At 35.0% G+C, this 15,432-nt stretch overlaps 1 protein-coding gene across 1 annotated transcript in view; it reads right to left on the reverse strand.

Moving 5' to 3' along the window:
* GLIPR2 (GLI pathogenesis related 2) overlaps positions 1 to 14,925 on the reverse strand; it is a 50,218-nt gene extending 35,293 nt beyond the window's left edge. The window contains exon 1 of the mRNA XM_051996290.1: positions 14,796 to 14,925. Within this exon, the coding sequence (XP_051852250.1) occupies positions 14,796 to 14,808 (13 nt within the window). The 5' untranslated portion in view covers positions 14,809 to 14,925. The remainder of the gene's footprint in view (positions 1 to 14,795) is intronic.
* Between the last annotated feature and the right edge of the window lie 507 nt (positions 14,926 to 15,432).

Consider the following 15,432-nt stretch of genomic DNA (forward strand, 5'->3'; position numbering starts at 1 on the left):
TACAGGGGAAAAGTAGACTTTAATAATATAGAGAACTTCCAAGCATTTCTGGACCAGAGATGAGTGAAAAAAATCTGATAAAAGAGTCAAGAGAAGCATTAAGAAGGTAAATATGAATAAAAAATTACAAAGGACTAAACAAGTTTAAATTGTTTACATTCTTATTTGGGGAGATATTATGTAAACTCTCAAAACTTTCTTATTCTCATGGCCCATAACTCTTGTATTTCTTTCTTTTCTTTCTTTTTTTTTTTTAATAACTTTTTATTGATAGAACCCATGCCAAGGTAATTTTTTTACAGCATTATCCCTTGCATTCACTTCTGTTCAGATTTTTCCCCTCCCTCCCTCCATGCCCTCCCCCAGATGGCAAGCAGTCCTTTACATGTTGAATAGGTTACAGTATATCCTAGATACAATATATATGTGCAGAACCAAACAGTTCTCTTGTTGCATAGGGAGAATTGGATTCAGAAGGTAAAAATAACCCGGGAAGAAAAACAAAAATGCAAATAGTTCACATTCATTTCCCAGTGTTCTTTCTTTGGGTGTAGCTGCTTCTGTCCATCATTTATCAATTGAAACTGAGTTAGGTCTCTTTGTCAAAGAAATCCACTTCCATCAGAATACATCCTCATACAGTATCATTGTTGAGGTATATAATGATCTCCTGGTTCTGCTCATTTCACTCAGCATCAGTTCATGTAAGTCTCTCCAGTCCTCTCTGTATTCATCCTGCTGGTCATTCCTTACAGAACAATAATATTCCATAACATTCATATACCACAATTTACTCAACCATTCTCCAATTGCCCATTAATTGGGCATCTACTACCCAATTTCATTTTCCAGCTTCTAGCCACTACAAACAGGGCTGCCACAAACATTTTGGCACATACAGGTCCCTTTCCTTTCTTTAGTATCTCTTTGGGGTATAAGCCCAGTAGAAATACTGCTGGATCAAAGGGTATGCACAGTTTGATAACTTTTTGAGCATAGTTCCAAATTGCTCTCCAGAATGGCTGGATGTGTTCACAATTCCACCAACAATGTATCAGTGTCCCTGTTTTTCATGGCCCATAACTCTTAAATGAAGTGTACAAAGAAGCATTTATATAAGAGGAAGATAGTGGGAGTGAATGAGGGTAGTATAAGCATTTGAACCCCACTCTCATCTGAATTAGAGATTTAATTTAATTTAATTAGATTTAATTTAACATCTGAATTAGTTAAAAGAGGGAAGAATAGGGGGAAGGAAGAAAAAGGGTTAAAAAGGGGGGGAAACAAGGGAGGATAGATTAAGAAAGTCAGTAATCAGAAGCAAAACAGCCTTTAGAGAAGAGGAGATATTCTCTCCTCCATAAAGAAGTATAAGAAAATAGGATGGGGGGAAATACAGTTAGAAGTCATAACTGTGAATGAGAATGGGATGAATTAAATAGCAAAGAATAGGAGAATGGTTTAGAAATAAGGTTGTACTTTCCTTTTCAATAACACTAACAGAATTTCAGTTATTACAAGACTAGTAAAAGAGGTATGGAGGTAGGAACAATAAGGAGGATCTGCCCGACTATATCCAAGCATTTTCTTGAAGAGTGAAGAGAAATAACAAATGGATAAGTAAGGAAAAGACAAATTGTAGAAGACCTTGTATCTATCTCTATCCTAAAGAGTCTGGTTTTAAATTAACTATGTCATTTAATATTTTTCAAAGTAGACAAGTAATAAGATAAAAATGACTTATTAAATATTATCTAATAAGTAAGGTGGGTTAAAGCCAATGCTATAACTAGGTATAACCATGTTTGGTACAAATTCAATAGTAGTGGTGGTGAGAAGGATAGTACTGATGAGGAATACAGACTAGAGGTCTACTAGGGATAGAATAGATCCTCTGAAAAGGGCCAGACCAACCCTCAGAGAATTGAGTCCTTGAGACATGGAATTTTAGGAGAAAGACTGTAGAGGGCTGAAACTCTTGAGTCATTGCACTGAGGTTGGTTCAACCATCTCCAGAAATTGTCTTAGGGCTAATTACTGATTGGACAATAATGCTTGGAAAATCGTCCTTCCCACTATCCTTGCTGGCTCAATGATTGATGTATACAGAGGATTGTAGGAAGGACTAGGGGGTGGTGTAAGATGAGCCAGAGTCACTTTTTGCTGTGGATGAGGAAGAAGGTAGTTGCAGAGATTCTGCGTCCATCCTGTTCAATCCTGCATCTAAAGACCAAGAATAAAGACCAAGGACTTTTGCTTATCCTCATTCCGGCTGATTCTGGGGTGTCTGGGGTGCTAGCACAGTTATCACAAAAGATGGTCCTAGGAGAGAGGTATAATGGTGGTAGAACTGGCAATGGTGGTAGGGATAGTAATTGTGCCTTTCTATAACACTGACAGTAGAAGGCTGTGAAGAAGGCTGCAAGGGTGTAAATGACAATGAAGAAGGGATAAGACTGTGGATATTAGTGCCCTGAGACAAAGTTTGTTATTTGCTAGCTGCCACTTTGATTATAATGAATGAAAACCAGAGAAAAGTAGATCAGACTGACAATTTCATAGTCGATAATCATTTTACCATCTCCAGAAATTGTCAGGAAGACCTAGATTAAATTAATGGTAATGGGAATGAAGAAATGACAAAAACATAATGAAGAAAAAATTGATAAGACTTGTTAAATGATTATATATGAGGTAGAGAAAGGGAAGAGTCAAAGATAGCTAAGTTTTTTAGCATAGACTGAGAAGACGATAGCATCACTAAAAAGGAAAGCTGAGAAAGGCAGAGAAGTTTTAAGGACAAGATGATGAGTTTTGTTCTGAATATTGTTTTTTTTTTTTTTTAAGTTTCTTTGTTTTCATTTTTTTTTTTATTATAGCTTTTTGTTTACAAGATATATGCATAGGTAATTTTTCAGCATTGACAGTTGCAAATCTTTTTGTTCCAACTTTTTCTCTCCTTTCCCCTCCCCCTCCCCCCAGATGGCAGGTTGACCAATACATGTTAAATATGTTAAAGTATAAGCTAAATACAATATATGTACACATGTCCAAACAGTTATTTTGCTGTACAAAAAGAGTCGGACTTTGAAATAGTGTACAATTAACTTGTGAAGGAAATCAAAACTGCAGGCGGACAAAAATAGAGGGATGGGGAATTCTATGTAGTGGTTCATAGCATCTCCCAGAGTTCTTTCGCTGGGTGTAGCTGGTTCAGTTCATTACTGCTCTATTGGAACTGATTTGGTTCATCTTATTGTTGAAGAGGGCCACGTCCATCAGAATTGATCCTCATATAGTATTGTTGTTGAAGTATATAATGACCTCCTGGTCCTGCTCATTTTACTTAGCATCAGTTCATGTAAGTCTCTCCAGGCCTTTCTGAAATCATCCTGCTGGTCATTTCTTACTGAACAATAATATCCTATAACATTCAAATACCACAATTTATTCAGCCATTCTCCAGTTGATGGGCATCCACTCAGTTTCCAGTTTCTGGCCACTACAATGTGCCACAAACATTCTTGCACATACAGATCCCTTTCCCTTCTTTAAAATCTCTTTGGGATATAAGCCAGTAGTAACACTGCTGAATCAAAGGATATGCACAGTTTGATAGCTTTTTGAGCATAATTTCAAACTGCTCTTCAGAATGGCTGGGTGCATTCACAATTCCACCAACAATGTATCAGTGTCCAAATTTTCCCACACCCCCTCCAACAGTTATCATTATATTTTCCTGTCATCTTAGCCAATCTGACAGGTGTGTAGTGGTATCTCAGAGTTGTCTTAATTTGCATTTCTCTGATTAATAATGACTTGGAGCATCTTTTCATATGGCTAGAAATAGTTTTCAATTTCTTCGCCTGAGAATCATCTGTTCATATCCTTTGACCATTTATCAACTGGAGAATGGCTTGATTCCTTATAAATTAGAGTCAATTCTCTACATATTTTGGAAATGAGGCCTTTATCAGAACCTTTGATTGTAAAAATGTTTTCCCGGTTTATTGCTTCCCTTCTAATCTTGTCTGTATTAGCTTTGTTTATATAAAAACTTTTCAATTTGATATAATCAAATTTTTCTATTTTGTGATCAATAGTGATCTCTAACTTACATGAACTGATGCTAAGTGAAATGAGCAGAACCAGGAGATCATTATACACTTCGACAACGATATTGTATGAGGACATATTTTGATGGAAGTGGATTTCTTTGACAAAGAGACCTGAGTTTCAATTGATAAATGACGGACAAAAACAGCTACACCCAAAGAAAGAACACTGGGAAACGAATGTGGACTATCTGCATTTTTGTTTTTCTTCCCGGGTTATTTATACCTTCTGAATCCAATTCTCCCTATGCAACAAGAGAACTGTTCAGTTCTGCAAACATATATTGTATCTAGGATATACTGCAACATATCCAACATATAAAGGACTGCTTGCCATCTAGGGGAGGGGGCGGAGGGAGGGAGGGAAAAAAAAATCGGAACAGAAACGAGTGTCAATATAAAGTAATTATTAAATAAAAATTAAATTAAAAAAACAAAACAAAACAAAAAATAGTGATCTCTAGTTCTGAATATTGTAAACTTGAAGTAATAGAGGAAAGCAATCAAACAGAAATGCCCAATAGACAAACGAAAAGATGAGATTAAAATGAATATGAGAGATTAGGGCTAGAAATGCTGATTTGAAAATCACTAGGATAATTAAACCCATTGGAAAGGATAAGTTCCCCTGGGGAGTAAATATAAAAGGAGAAGAATTCTGAATCTAGATATAATGTGGAGGAAAGAAAAGAAGCCAGCAAAATAGTGGAATAAATAAAAAGATTTAAAAAAAGAAATGATCACTTGTTAGAAATGTTGGATAGGTTACTTTTGTTCAGATAGAAGCTGCTTATCAGATAGATAACGCCTGAAGACTTTTAGCTACCAAGATTCTGTGATCCTATACTGCTAGTTAACAATCCAACTTAAATCCCAGACTATCAACCCTACTTATCAATAGCTAAACTAAATCAAGAGAAAAAAAAGCACAGCAGTGGGTGGTACCTAAAAAAAGATACTGGATTTAGTAATTAGGTCCAGTAATCTATTTCAGTGGAATAAAAAGAATTAAAGTTATTTTAGGATATTAAGGGGAAAAGAATGGGTGTTAAGTAGAGGCAGAGACTGCTATATATTTAGGAAGTTTAGCAATGAAAGCATTATAGGTAGCTAGAGGGGACAACAAAACCAAAGCAAAGTTTGAGAAGATTGTTTTAAGATGGGTAGGCATAAATATTTGTAGAAAGAAAGGAAAGAACCCAGTAAGGCAACTGAAATGCTAGAGAAAAAATGAGGTAAATTGCTGAAGACCTCTTCAGGTTGAGAGGCTAGTCTTGGAAAAGAAATGGAATATTTACATCTTCAAGAGAATAAGGGATAAGGTCATGAACAAAATTTTTACTTTACAATTCATTCATATAGAAAATAGCAAGTGTTAGTCTTACGGCAGAGGATAAACCTAAAGACCAAAAGTTCTAGTAAACTGAACAGAACTAGGAGAAAAATTTATTTAAAATAACAAGATCTTGCATAAAAACAATCTTGAATCTTTAGAACAACAAAAGTCACTTATCACTGCAATGATAAACCATGAAATCAAATGAACGAAGATGAAAGATACCATTTACCGCCCCCTGAGCAGTGAGGAACTTAAAACGCAAAAATCAAACAAACAAAAACCAACTTATTTGGGGGTATGGCTTATGTAGGAATTTGTTTTGCCAGATGATGCAGCTATATATTGATGACTTTATTTTTACAGGTTTTTTTGTTTTGTTTTGTTTTTTGTTTTTTTGCTTAATGAAAGTGGAGTGGGGTGGAGATAATGGAAGAAACAGATTAATTTTAAAATGCTTTTTAAAAGTAAGTTATGTGAAATGGAAAGTTTTATATGCACTTTTTTTTTTTTTTTTTTTGGCATTCTGATACCCACATACACATATATACACACATATCACATATGGAAATGCCCCTTTTTGGTATTTAACTTCAGAATTAAAAAATAATGTTAAATTTAGGGATTTAACATCTGTCTAATCAAATAGTAAGAAACCAAAACCAACAAAACAAAACTAAAAACTTATCCCAAACAATAAACTGTTAATCAAAGCAAATATTTTTTCTTCTTCAAATGATGTTATTCCTTTTTGATATATTTCAACATGAGATTTTTTTCAATTAAATTGTTTTAAAAATAGCTTGTTAAGTTAAAACTAATTCTGCCTCCTTTGAATTCAGATTCAAAATATATGAGCAAAAAAAGAAACTATAACTGACTTAAGTCTCAATTAAAAATTATCTATCCTAAAGGAGAAAGTACCTATTATTGCAGTTACAACTAGATTGGACATAAAGAAATCCACACAATGGCTTTCCTTTGGGGACCTTCAGTCAACTAGCATTTATAAAAAGCATTCTATATACTAGACAATATTCTAAGTGATAGGCAAATTTAAAAACAAACAAGACATTCCTTGCTTTCAAAGAGAATACAATCTAATGGAAGAGGCAACAAGCAAATAATTATGTACAAAAAAGTTCTCTACAGGTTATAATGGAGATAATTAACTGAGGGAAGGCATTAGCATTAAAGTGAATCGGTAAAGGTTTTTTGTAGAAACTGAGACTTAAGTTGAGACTTGAAAGAAGCCTCAACAATTTCTCTATCTGTATGCCTTTTAATGAGTGTGTACTTGTTTTAATTACATCCTTTACCTTTTTATCTTCCTTCCTTCTTAAATCCTCCTCAGTATGCTCTAAAAATCTTTAATTTTCTCAGGTTGCAGGAAGTTTCCAGAAGAAAATAAAGTTATATGAAAAAATTCTATATGACTAATTAAGGAAATGCAAATTAAAACAACTTTGAGGTACCACCTCACAACCATCAGGTTGGTTAAGAGAAGCAGGAGAAAAAAAGAGAAATGCTGGAGGGGATGTGGAAAATTAAAGCACAGTTGGTGAAGTTGTAAACTAGTCTAACCATTTTAGAGAACATTTATCCAAGAAATAATGTTATTTTAAGTATGCCTCCTACTTACCTAAAGGTTTACTAAGGCAACTAGGGATTATATATTTTATTGAAAGCTCTCAATCCCTCCTCTGATATTTGCTAGCTATGTGACTACAGGAAGTTACTTCACCTCATTTTCTCAAGTTCCTTATCTGTAAATTAGTGATGGAGCTCAGATAAGACAAGGAATAGAAAATATTTTGTAAATGTTAACATATTACATAAATTATGTAAATAGCTAAATTTGAAGCTATTATTATTATTGCTAAATTAGTTGTGTGACTATCAGAAATCCACTCACCCTTTTTATTGCCTGTTTTCTCAGCTTGTAACATGAGGAGGCTGGAATAATGAACTCTAAAAATTCCTTCAATTTTAAAATGATTCTAAGACTTTTTTTTTTTTAGGTACCTATATAATTTGTAGAAAGAATAAAAGGTGAAATGTTTTTTTTTTCAAGTTGAGGCTGACAAGTAGATGAAACTACATTAGACTTTACTCCTTTATCTCACCTAAAAGATTTCTGGTTTGTCAGTATAGAAAGCCTAGAAATGAAAGGCCTTTTGCTTCTACTTCTCTCGGCTCCTTTCTCCCATTCCTTGTAGGGATTGTATCTACAAGGATGATTTAGTGTTCATTCTCCATCCTTAAACAAAGAACTAGAAACATAATGTTTAAGGTGTAAATTGATTCTTGGGTTGGAGGCAGATGACGCCATGTCAATAAAGGCTTCTTGTAAGCTTCATTCAGACAGTAAACAAAGAAAGAGAATAGGGGAGAAAGAAGAAGCAAGACAAAGAGAAGTAGGTGCCATTCTTCTTCATTGTCAGAGACAGCTGTAGTGTGTTAATTTGGAAGGAAAGGATGTAAGGGTGATTTGTTCTGCCCCTAACTCGAGGGTAAAACATCAGAAAAAAATGATTTTGCAATAGCTAAAAAAGTAGTACACCAGAAAAGAGAATGGATTGGTCACAAAGACTCTGAAAGTAGTTATAAAACCTCTTAAGTGGAAGGGAAGAAGATGAGTACAACTAAAGTTCTTTATAGAAATCTTGAGCACAAAACAGCTTAGAAAAGAAAATGGATAAATCCTACAGAAAAAAAAAATGAACACCGAAAAAAATGAAGGAAACATAACTCAAAAACCTAATGACAATTAAGAAACATTAGAGCAAAGTCAAAAAACAGCAAAATTGGAAGAATATGTAAGATGTCTAAGTTCAAAAACAATTTACCTGAAAAACATCAGAAAAGCATGATGAGATAAAAGACCCAGGATAGTTCAAGAAACTATAAAATTGCCTAGGAGTATGGGAATTGGGGAAGAACAGAACCAGAGAGAATCTACCCCCAAAACCCCCTAAATTTAACATGACAAAGAATGCTACTGCAACTCTAGAGTTTTCAAGTTAAAGAAAAACTGTTGTAGGGAAACAGGAAGAGAAATTACATACTAAGGAAGCCAGTCAGAATTACAAAGGACCACACATCTATGAGAAAAGAAAGAAAATAATTGGTTCAACTCTTTCATTTTACAAATGAAAAAAAAAATTATGTCTTGAGAGATAAGTTACTTGTCCAAGGTCCTTTGGCAAGTGGCAGATGCAGGATCTTGTCTGGAGTACTTTCACTCAGAACTAGTCTTTCCATTCCTCACACTGACTAGACAAGAAGCAAAGGAAAAAAGTCTACTCTGACCTAGAAAGGTTTATTCCAGGGTAACCATAGGAAAAATCACTGAAATTCTTTTCAGTTTCTATATCTGATGACCTCAAATGTCCTGTTCAGCTTTAAATCTAGGATGCCACAATGATACAGGGGCAAAATGAACTTTTAAAAGATGTTTTTGTTGAAAATTTAAAAAGGGGGGAGGGCCAGCTAAGTGATACAGGGGATGGAGTCAGGAGAAGCTGAGTTCAAATCCAGCTTTAAACACTTATTATTTAATAGTTGTATGACCCTAGGCAAATCACTGAACCCCCCAATAGCATTGCAAAACAAAACAAAACAGAAAACAATATAGCTGGGCAGACTTCAAAAGGCAAATTGTCTTAGAAATTGTCATAAATTACAAGTGAATTCTAACATTTAGAGTGAATCCCCATAAACAATTGAACCCTAAGAACAATAACCCTTTTCCTCAAAAATACATGTGTAGTAAACTCCTTTAATAAGACAAATATGGCCCTGATTCACAAGCCATGGAGAGTTAAAGTAGACAAAATTATAGATCAATCTTACTAATAAATCTTGCAGCATAAGTACTGAATAAAATAATAGAAATGAGACCACAGCAATGCATTTTCTTAAATTATTCACTATGATCAGGTTGGATTTATACTAGGATTGTTGGGATGGTCCAATGTTAGGAAAATGATGAAAAATAACAGATGATACTTGTTGGAATCTTTACAAATTGTTAAGTCATTAGAGTTGATAGAGACAATAATTATCTAATTTAGCATGGTTCAGTATCACTGATCTGATCTTACAAGGAGATGTTTTGGGCCAGAACCTGAAACAAGGTACTAAGTAGAACTAATAGAAACAATGCTTGTGTTCACACCTTTAGAGAACTCATATAAGCAAGAAGTATTTAAGTACTCATTGGAGTTCATAAGTATGGGAGCTTCCCAAAGTAAACTTTGTAACTTTGTGAATTCACACCTCCCTTAGGTGTGCCTCCAGAAGGAGGAGTCAACCTTTGGGAGATCATATATAAAGAGGCTCTTAGCTTCAGGTGAGTTAGTTACTTCAGGTTAGAGAGAGTTACTTAGGAACATTGACTGGGGTCGGAGAGGAGCATTCTGGGAGGAAGCTCAAGCCCTATCTCTGAGGCAAGGGAGATCCATTCCATTTTCCACTTGCCTGGCTGGAGGCTGAAGAAAGCAAAGGCAGAAGCAAAGGACAATCTGCAAGAACTCTTGGAACCGGGCTATTTTGGAAGGAGAAAATAAACATTTGCATTTTATCAGCTGGCTGCATTTTGGGTGATTATTTACTTTTAACTGATACTAAGGCTGCCTTCAGAAAACCTCCCCAAGAAACCTGCTTCCAGAGAGAACTATAATATTTTAATGAAGAAAAACACCACAGATACTAATAACAAAAATGGCTTCAGGGTGTTGAGTATATTAAGATTTTCAATAAAATAAAGAATTAGTGAATTCAAAAGTACTAAAAAGCACAAAGAGTTTCTCCAAACCAAGAACTAGCAATATTTACATAGTAAAATACTAGAAGCATTATCTGTATGGGAAGTATCTTCACTAAACTTTTTCTTCTAGAAACTATTATGAAATAACATGGTCTAAAATCTTTGGTCTATCCTGAATGAAAAAACCTTATCTCTCTACCTTGAACAGAATAATCAATACTTAGGAGTATATGATTCAAAAGTCAAGAAGCCTTGAGTTCATCTAATCCTACTGGATGTATGACTCTGGGCAAATCATTTAACTTGAAAAACAAAACCCATATCTGCCTTCAAAGAAGCTCACATTCTAAAGGGAAGCTGACTGAAGTGTCCCATCTCTCACAGAGCCACCCCCCCCCCCTCCCCCCAGGCAGTGATTAAGAGCCAGGGGAAGACATACAGATATCAGCAAATACCTCCAGATATGATCCACATCCATGATAATTAAAGGCATATCAAGGTTTGCAGTGCTTTACTCACGTGGCCTCATTTGATCCTTATGACAACACTGCAAAGTGGGTGTGCTTATCTCCATTTTAAATATGAGCAAACTAAAAGTAAGTGAAACTCAGTGACTTGCCCAGTGTCATAAAGTTAGTAAGAATCTGATATGAATTCCCATTTCGCGACTCCAAGGCCAGCACCCTATTCACTACTGCTATCGAAGTTCCCAGGAGTGCAGGGATCAGATTAGGAAGTGAAGGTTGGGGACTCTCCCTCTGATGTTAGGCATTTTGTGGAATTTATAGTATTTCAGCCAAAATAAACTTTCAGGGAAAAGGCACTGGAGTATTTGTAAGAAGAAACGATCTCGTGACTATTTTACTGGAGTTAAGAGTATATATTTAAGATTAGCCATGTGGACAAGGATAAACTGTAATGCCAAAGAAACTGAGGCAAGATAGAGATTAGGTTATTTAAAAGGGAGAGATTTACTGGAACCAAATAGATCCATGGTTTGGTCCCAGGGCTGAATGAGACTATCGTCTCCAAGAATCCAGCAAACAATGTGAGTTCTCAATGGCCTATATACACATGGCTCAGACTCAGAGAGTAGACTGAGGCAAGGGCCGAGTTCAGGTGCAGAGAGCCAGACCAAGACTCTGACAGGGGGAGGGGTGAGCCTCTGGAGATGGGATGACATAATAGGCAGAGAAACCTGACATGGAGAGAGGCATCTTGATAAGACAGTATCAGATATTCTGATAGCTTGGGAAGAGGAGAGGCATTCTGATATTCTAAAACATAAGATGTTTTATCCTTATCAAATATTCTGATTAAGAGGGAGGGGAGGTTTGCAGGACTGAGCAGAAAATTATAAACTGAAACATAACAATTAGGGAAACTGAGTCAGGATAATAAAAGAGAACTGTGGCATAACAAAACCAGTCAGTATGATTTTAAAAAAAGGTTTTTTGACAGATTTGCTTACCAGACAAAATCCTTGCCTTTGCTGTAATCATAGTGGTATATTTTATCACTAACAGGGAAATGGTTTAGAGAAAAGAAACAAAATGTAGAGAAAGGAAACAAAATGTGAGTAGAGGACAAAGAACACTATCATTGGAGGAAGTATCAATATCAATGCTAGGTCCTCCATAGGACTGAGGGTGAGATTTTTTTTTAATGTTATTTTTTGGTAGCTCTTCAAGAGATTTAGTGACATCTGGTGGTTATACAATTAGTAGTAATAACAATGTTGGAAACAGTGTGAAGAGAGGAGAAAGCTTGGACTCTGAAAGACAAGACTTAAAGTTCTGCTTCTTTATGTTTAGGGACAAATTATTAACCTCACAGTGCCCGTTTGTAGCATCTCTATATCATTAAAATCGGCAGTTAGGATTGTGAATCAGCCTAAGGACTTCAAAACAGGAAGTCCCCAATCCTCAAATTTCTTAAGAGATTCTTATCTTTAACAAATTAATAAAACAATCTAACCTTTATAGCCTACCATAATGTACAAAGCATTTTAATCATGTTATCTTTGTAATCCTTGTAATATCCCCATGATGTAGGCAGCAAACATATTATTATTAGCATTTTACATGGAGGGTAAGTGACTTACATAAAACAGTCCACCTAGGAGATATAGTTGTATATAAGAGTTGAGACTTGAAACAACATGAACTTACTCTTGTTCTCTTTCTACTTCCCAATTTTGTAGATGGCATTATCTTTGACTGATGGTTAAATGAACTTAAGATTGGGCTCTCTATAAAGGAAAATCTGAGAAAGCTGTCTGGCAGATGTGTTTCACTCTGTTAGGCAAAATTTTAACTCTAGATGTAAAGTGTTTCCTGTTCCCTGAGGACAATGGTCTAATGCATTTCTAGGGCCAAAAAGAAAGCCAAAAAATTCTGGGTATTTGTAAGAGGGTAACAAAAAACAGAATGAATGTAATTCTCATGGCTGCAGATCAAGAAAGATATAAAAAAGCTGAAGAAAATTTGGAAAAAATCAATCACAATGTCTGAACACAATCTTCACTATCATACTTCATGTTTATAGAGTATTTAGGGTTTCCAATAAAATTTTTCCATAATAACCCTGGGAAATGAGCAGGAAATCTGCATTTTACAGATATGAAAACCAAGACTGAGAAGAGTGAGATAATTTTCCCAAGGTCACAGTGTTAGATATAAAATCTGAATTCAGGTATCCTGATGACAAGTTCGGTGCTCTTTGAAAAAAAAATTAAACTGTGAACTTAACAGTTATCAATAAACAAACTACTATAATATATAAAGGACAAGAAAAATTATTATCTAAGAAACAAAGAACTTCCATTATATACAGTTAATTTTTGAGATACATATGTCAATATACATATACACATAAATATATACATTTAACAAAGTAGCAACAAAATTGCTCTATTTATGTTCCTTTCTATTTTTTCTGTGCATTTAAAATTATTGTATTTTTGCTTTGGGGGTATTTATGTATTTATGATATTGTATTTATGCTTATTATCAGTACAGTAAATTTCTCCCATCCAGAACCCTATGGTGTTTGGGACCTACAAAGATGAAGGTTGAGCGTAAAATTTATAAAATTATCAAGAATAAACATATATTAGTTCACCAAATTTCAAGGTACTAGAAATAGAAGGCACTTTTAGAAACCTGCAGTATACACTGAAAAGCCCAATGAAGTTCAAAATTAATTTAGTGAAACTGAGTAACTGAAAAACCAACCATGGGCTTAAAGAGACCAAATAGCAAAACCTCCCCCTCTCTTTTGATAGTGTTATTAGGATTGCTTGATTAGAATGCTGCATACATTGTTAGACATGGGACAGTTGTTTTTAAATTTTTTTTGGGGGGGGAGGGTTGGGAGAGAGAGAGATAACTACCTGAAAATGATGATGTAAAAAAAAAAGCATCTATAAAATTTATTTTTAAAAATACATATATAATATTGGGAGAGTTAGCATGAAATAGTAATTCCAGTCAGGAAGCCTAGGTTCAAGAGCCGCCTCTGACACACAAACTATGTGACTCTATGGAAGTTACCTTACCTCTCAGTATTTTAGACAACAAAGACTACAAGTAGCAGAAGAGATGCTGACCTGTGTAGGTACGTGGGAGTGGGTACCACTGAAATCAGAGGTACAGCCTTCTGAATCCTTTGGTAAATACCAAGAGCTTTGTAAGGGAATCCAGGGCTTTGGGGTATAAATATTCCTAACCACTTGTGGCTAACATTATAACTTGTGGCTGGTGTGGGGGACAGAATACTGAGCTGTGGATTGTGGGCTTAACACTTTACGGTCATTCTTATCTTTTATGATTCACTTAATAAAATTTCCCTTCCTAAACTCTTCAAATTTGTCACTAGAAAATAACTCACTTCAGAGAAGAAAACTGTCACAATTCAAGTGGTCTGCATGAAATCTTCACCCTGCTTTGTTGAGGCAATTTGGTTTTACAAAGAAGGGCGCTCCCTCCCATATCAGCAGAAACCAGCAGTCAGATGCTGTGGCTTTGGTCTTTTCTGCTGGATCAAATCCACAGCAAAGTATAAATGGCTTCCGCAACGTTACACTGCCTAACAGAACATCGAGTCATAGAATCATTTTGAGCTCATTTCATCCAGCACTGTTCTCAAACATTTCCTCTCAGACACGTTATGTTAATTCATGCTTTTTCTCTCTCAGTTTTTCGTTCCTCTGACAGGCACACAAAGTTTCTAACAGCACAATGAAACAGAGAACAGAAGATGTAGTAAAATACACATGATCTTTGCCTCAGGAGCTGGAGGATACAGAAGTGGCTCCCTTCCCCTAATCACATTTGCATGCAGATTAAAACTGAATAATAAGAAAAACTTAGTTCTAACATTACTTCAAAGACATATTCTTTACTGTAATCACAAAATCACTGCAGCTTGAAAAACCAAAGGCAACAGATGAGGCTGAATCATTTTAACTCAGTTTCAAGAAAGTATCAGCATTTTAGAACCCAAGGTTCTCTAAATAAAACCCCATTTGGGAACTACATCATTATGCTTCACACAAATAATGTTCACTTACCGGAACCTCCCATTTTTCACAGTTGATAGTTTAATCTTGTTTCTTTAAAATTTTATTATTTCAAGGCTTGTAACAAAGGCTGAGAGAAAAGCTGCCTGGAGGTATGTTCCAGTCAGCTTACAGCACAATGAAAATGTAACCACCCATTGCCATTACGCAATAGTCTGCCCATGCCTTATAAGGAATAAAGAAACATTTTCTTAACAAGATGCCAGCTGTGGGTCAAAGGCTGCTTATCCTCCAGAGTAAGAAAGCAGATCAGAAAACACCATATGGAATCACATTCCAACCAACTTACTTAAGTAATGTAGACATTTATAACCAGTTATATTAAGGGAAACTGAAAATACTTCTATTTTTTTAAATGTTTAACATTAATACTGATAGTGAACTTTTTGAGGCAAAAAGAAAAACTGGGATAAATGAAGAGGGACCAAAGGTAAAGTTAAGAAAATAAAATCAAAGTAGAATTTGCAATTCAACCTAGAGGTTTATATATATATAATTTTTGTTTACTAGGATTATTTGAATGTTCCTTTTTTTAAGCTTTTCTGGAGTAAAGATGTATATATTATATATGTTTCAATGTGTAGATCATTTAAAAATACTCAAAAAAGCATGGAAAGTAAAATATTTG

Source organism: Antechinus flavipes, chromosome 1 (assembly GCF_016432865.1).
Source record: "Antechinus flavipes isolate AdamAnt ecotype Samford, QLD, Australia chromosome 1, AdamAnt_v2, whole genome shotgun sequence".
Taxonomy (NCBI): Eukaryota; Metazoa; Chordata; class Mammalia; order Dasyuromorphia; family Dasyuridae; genus Antechinus; species Antechinus flavipes.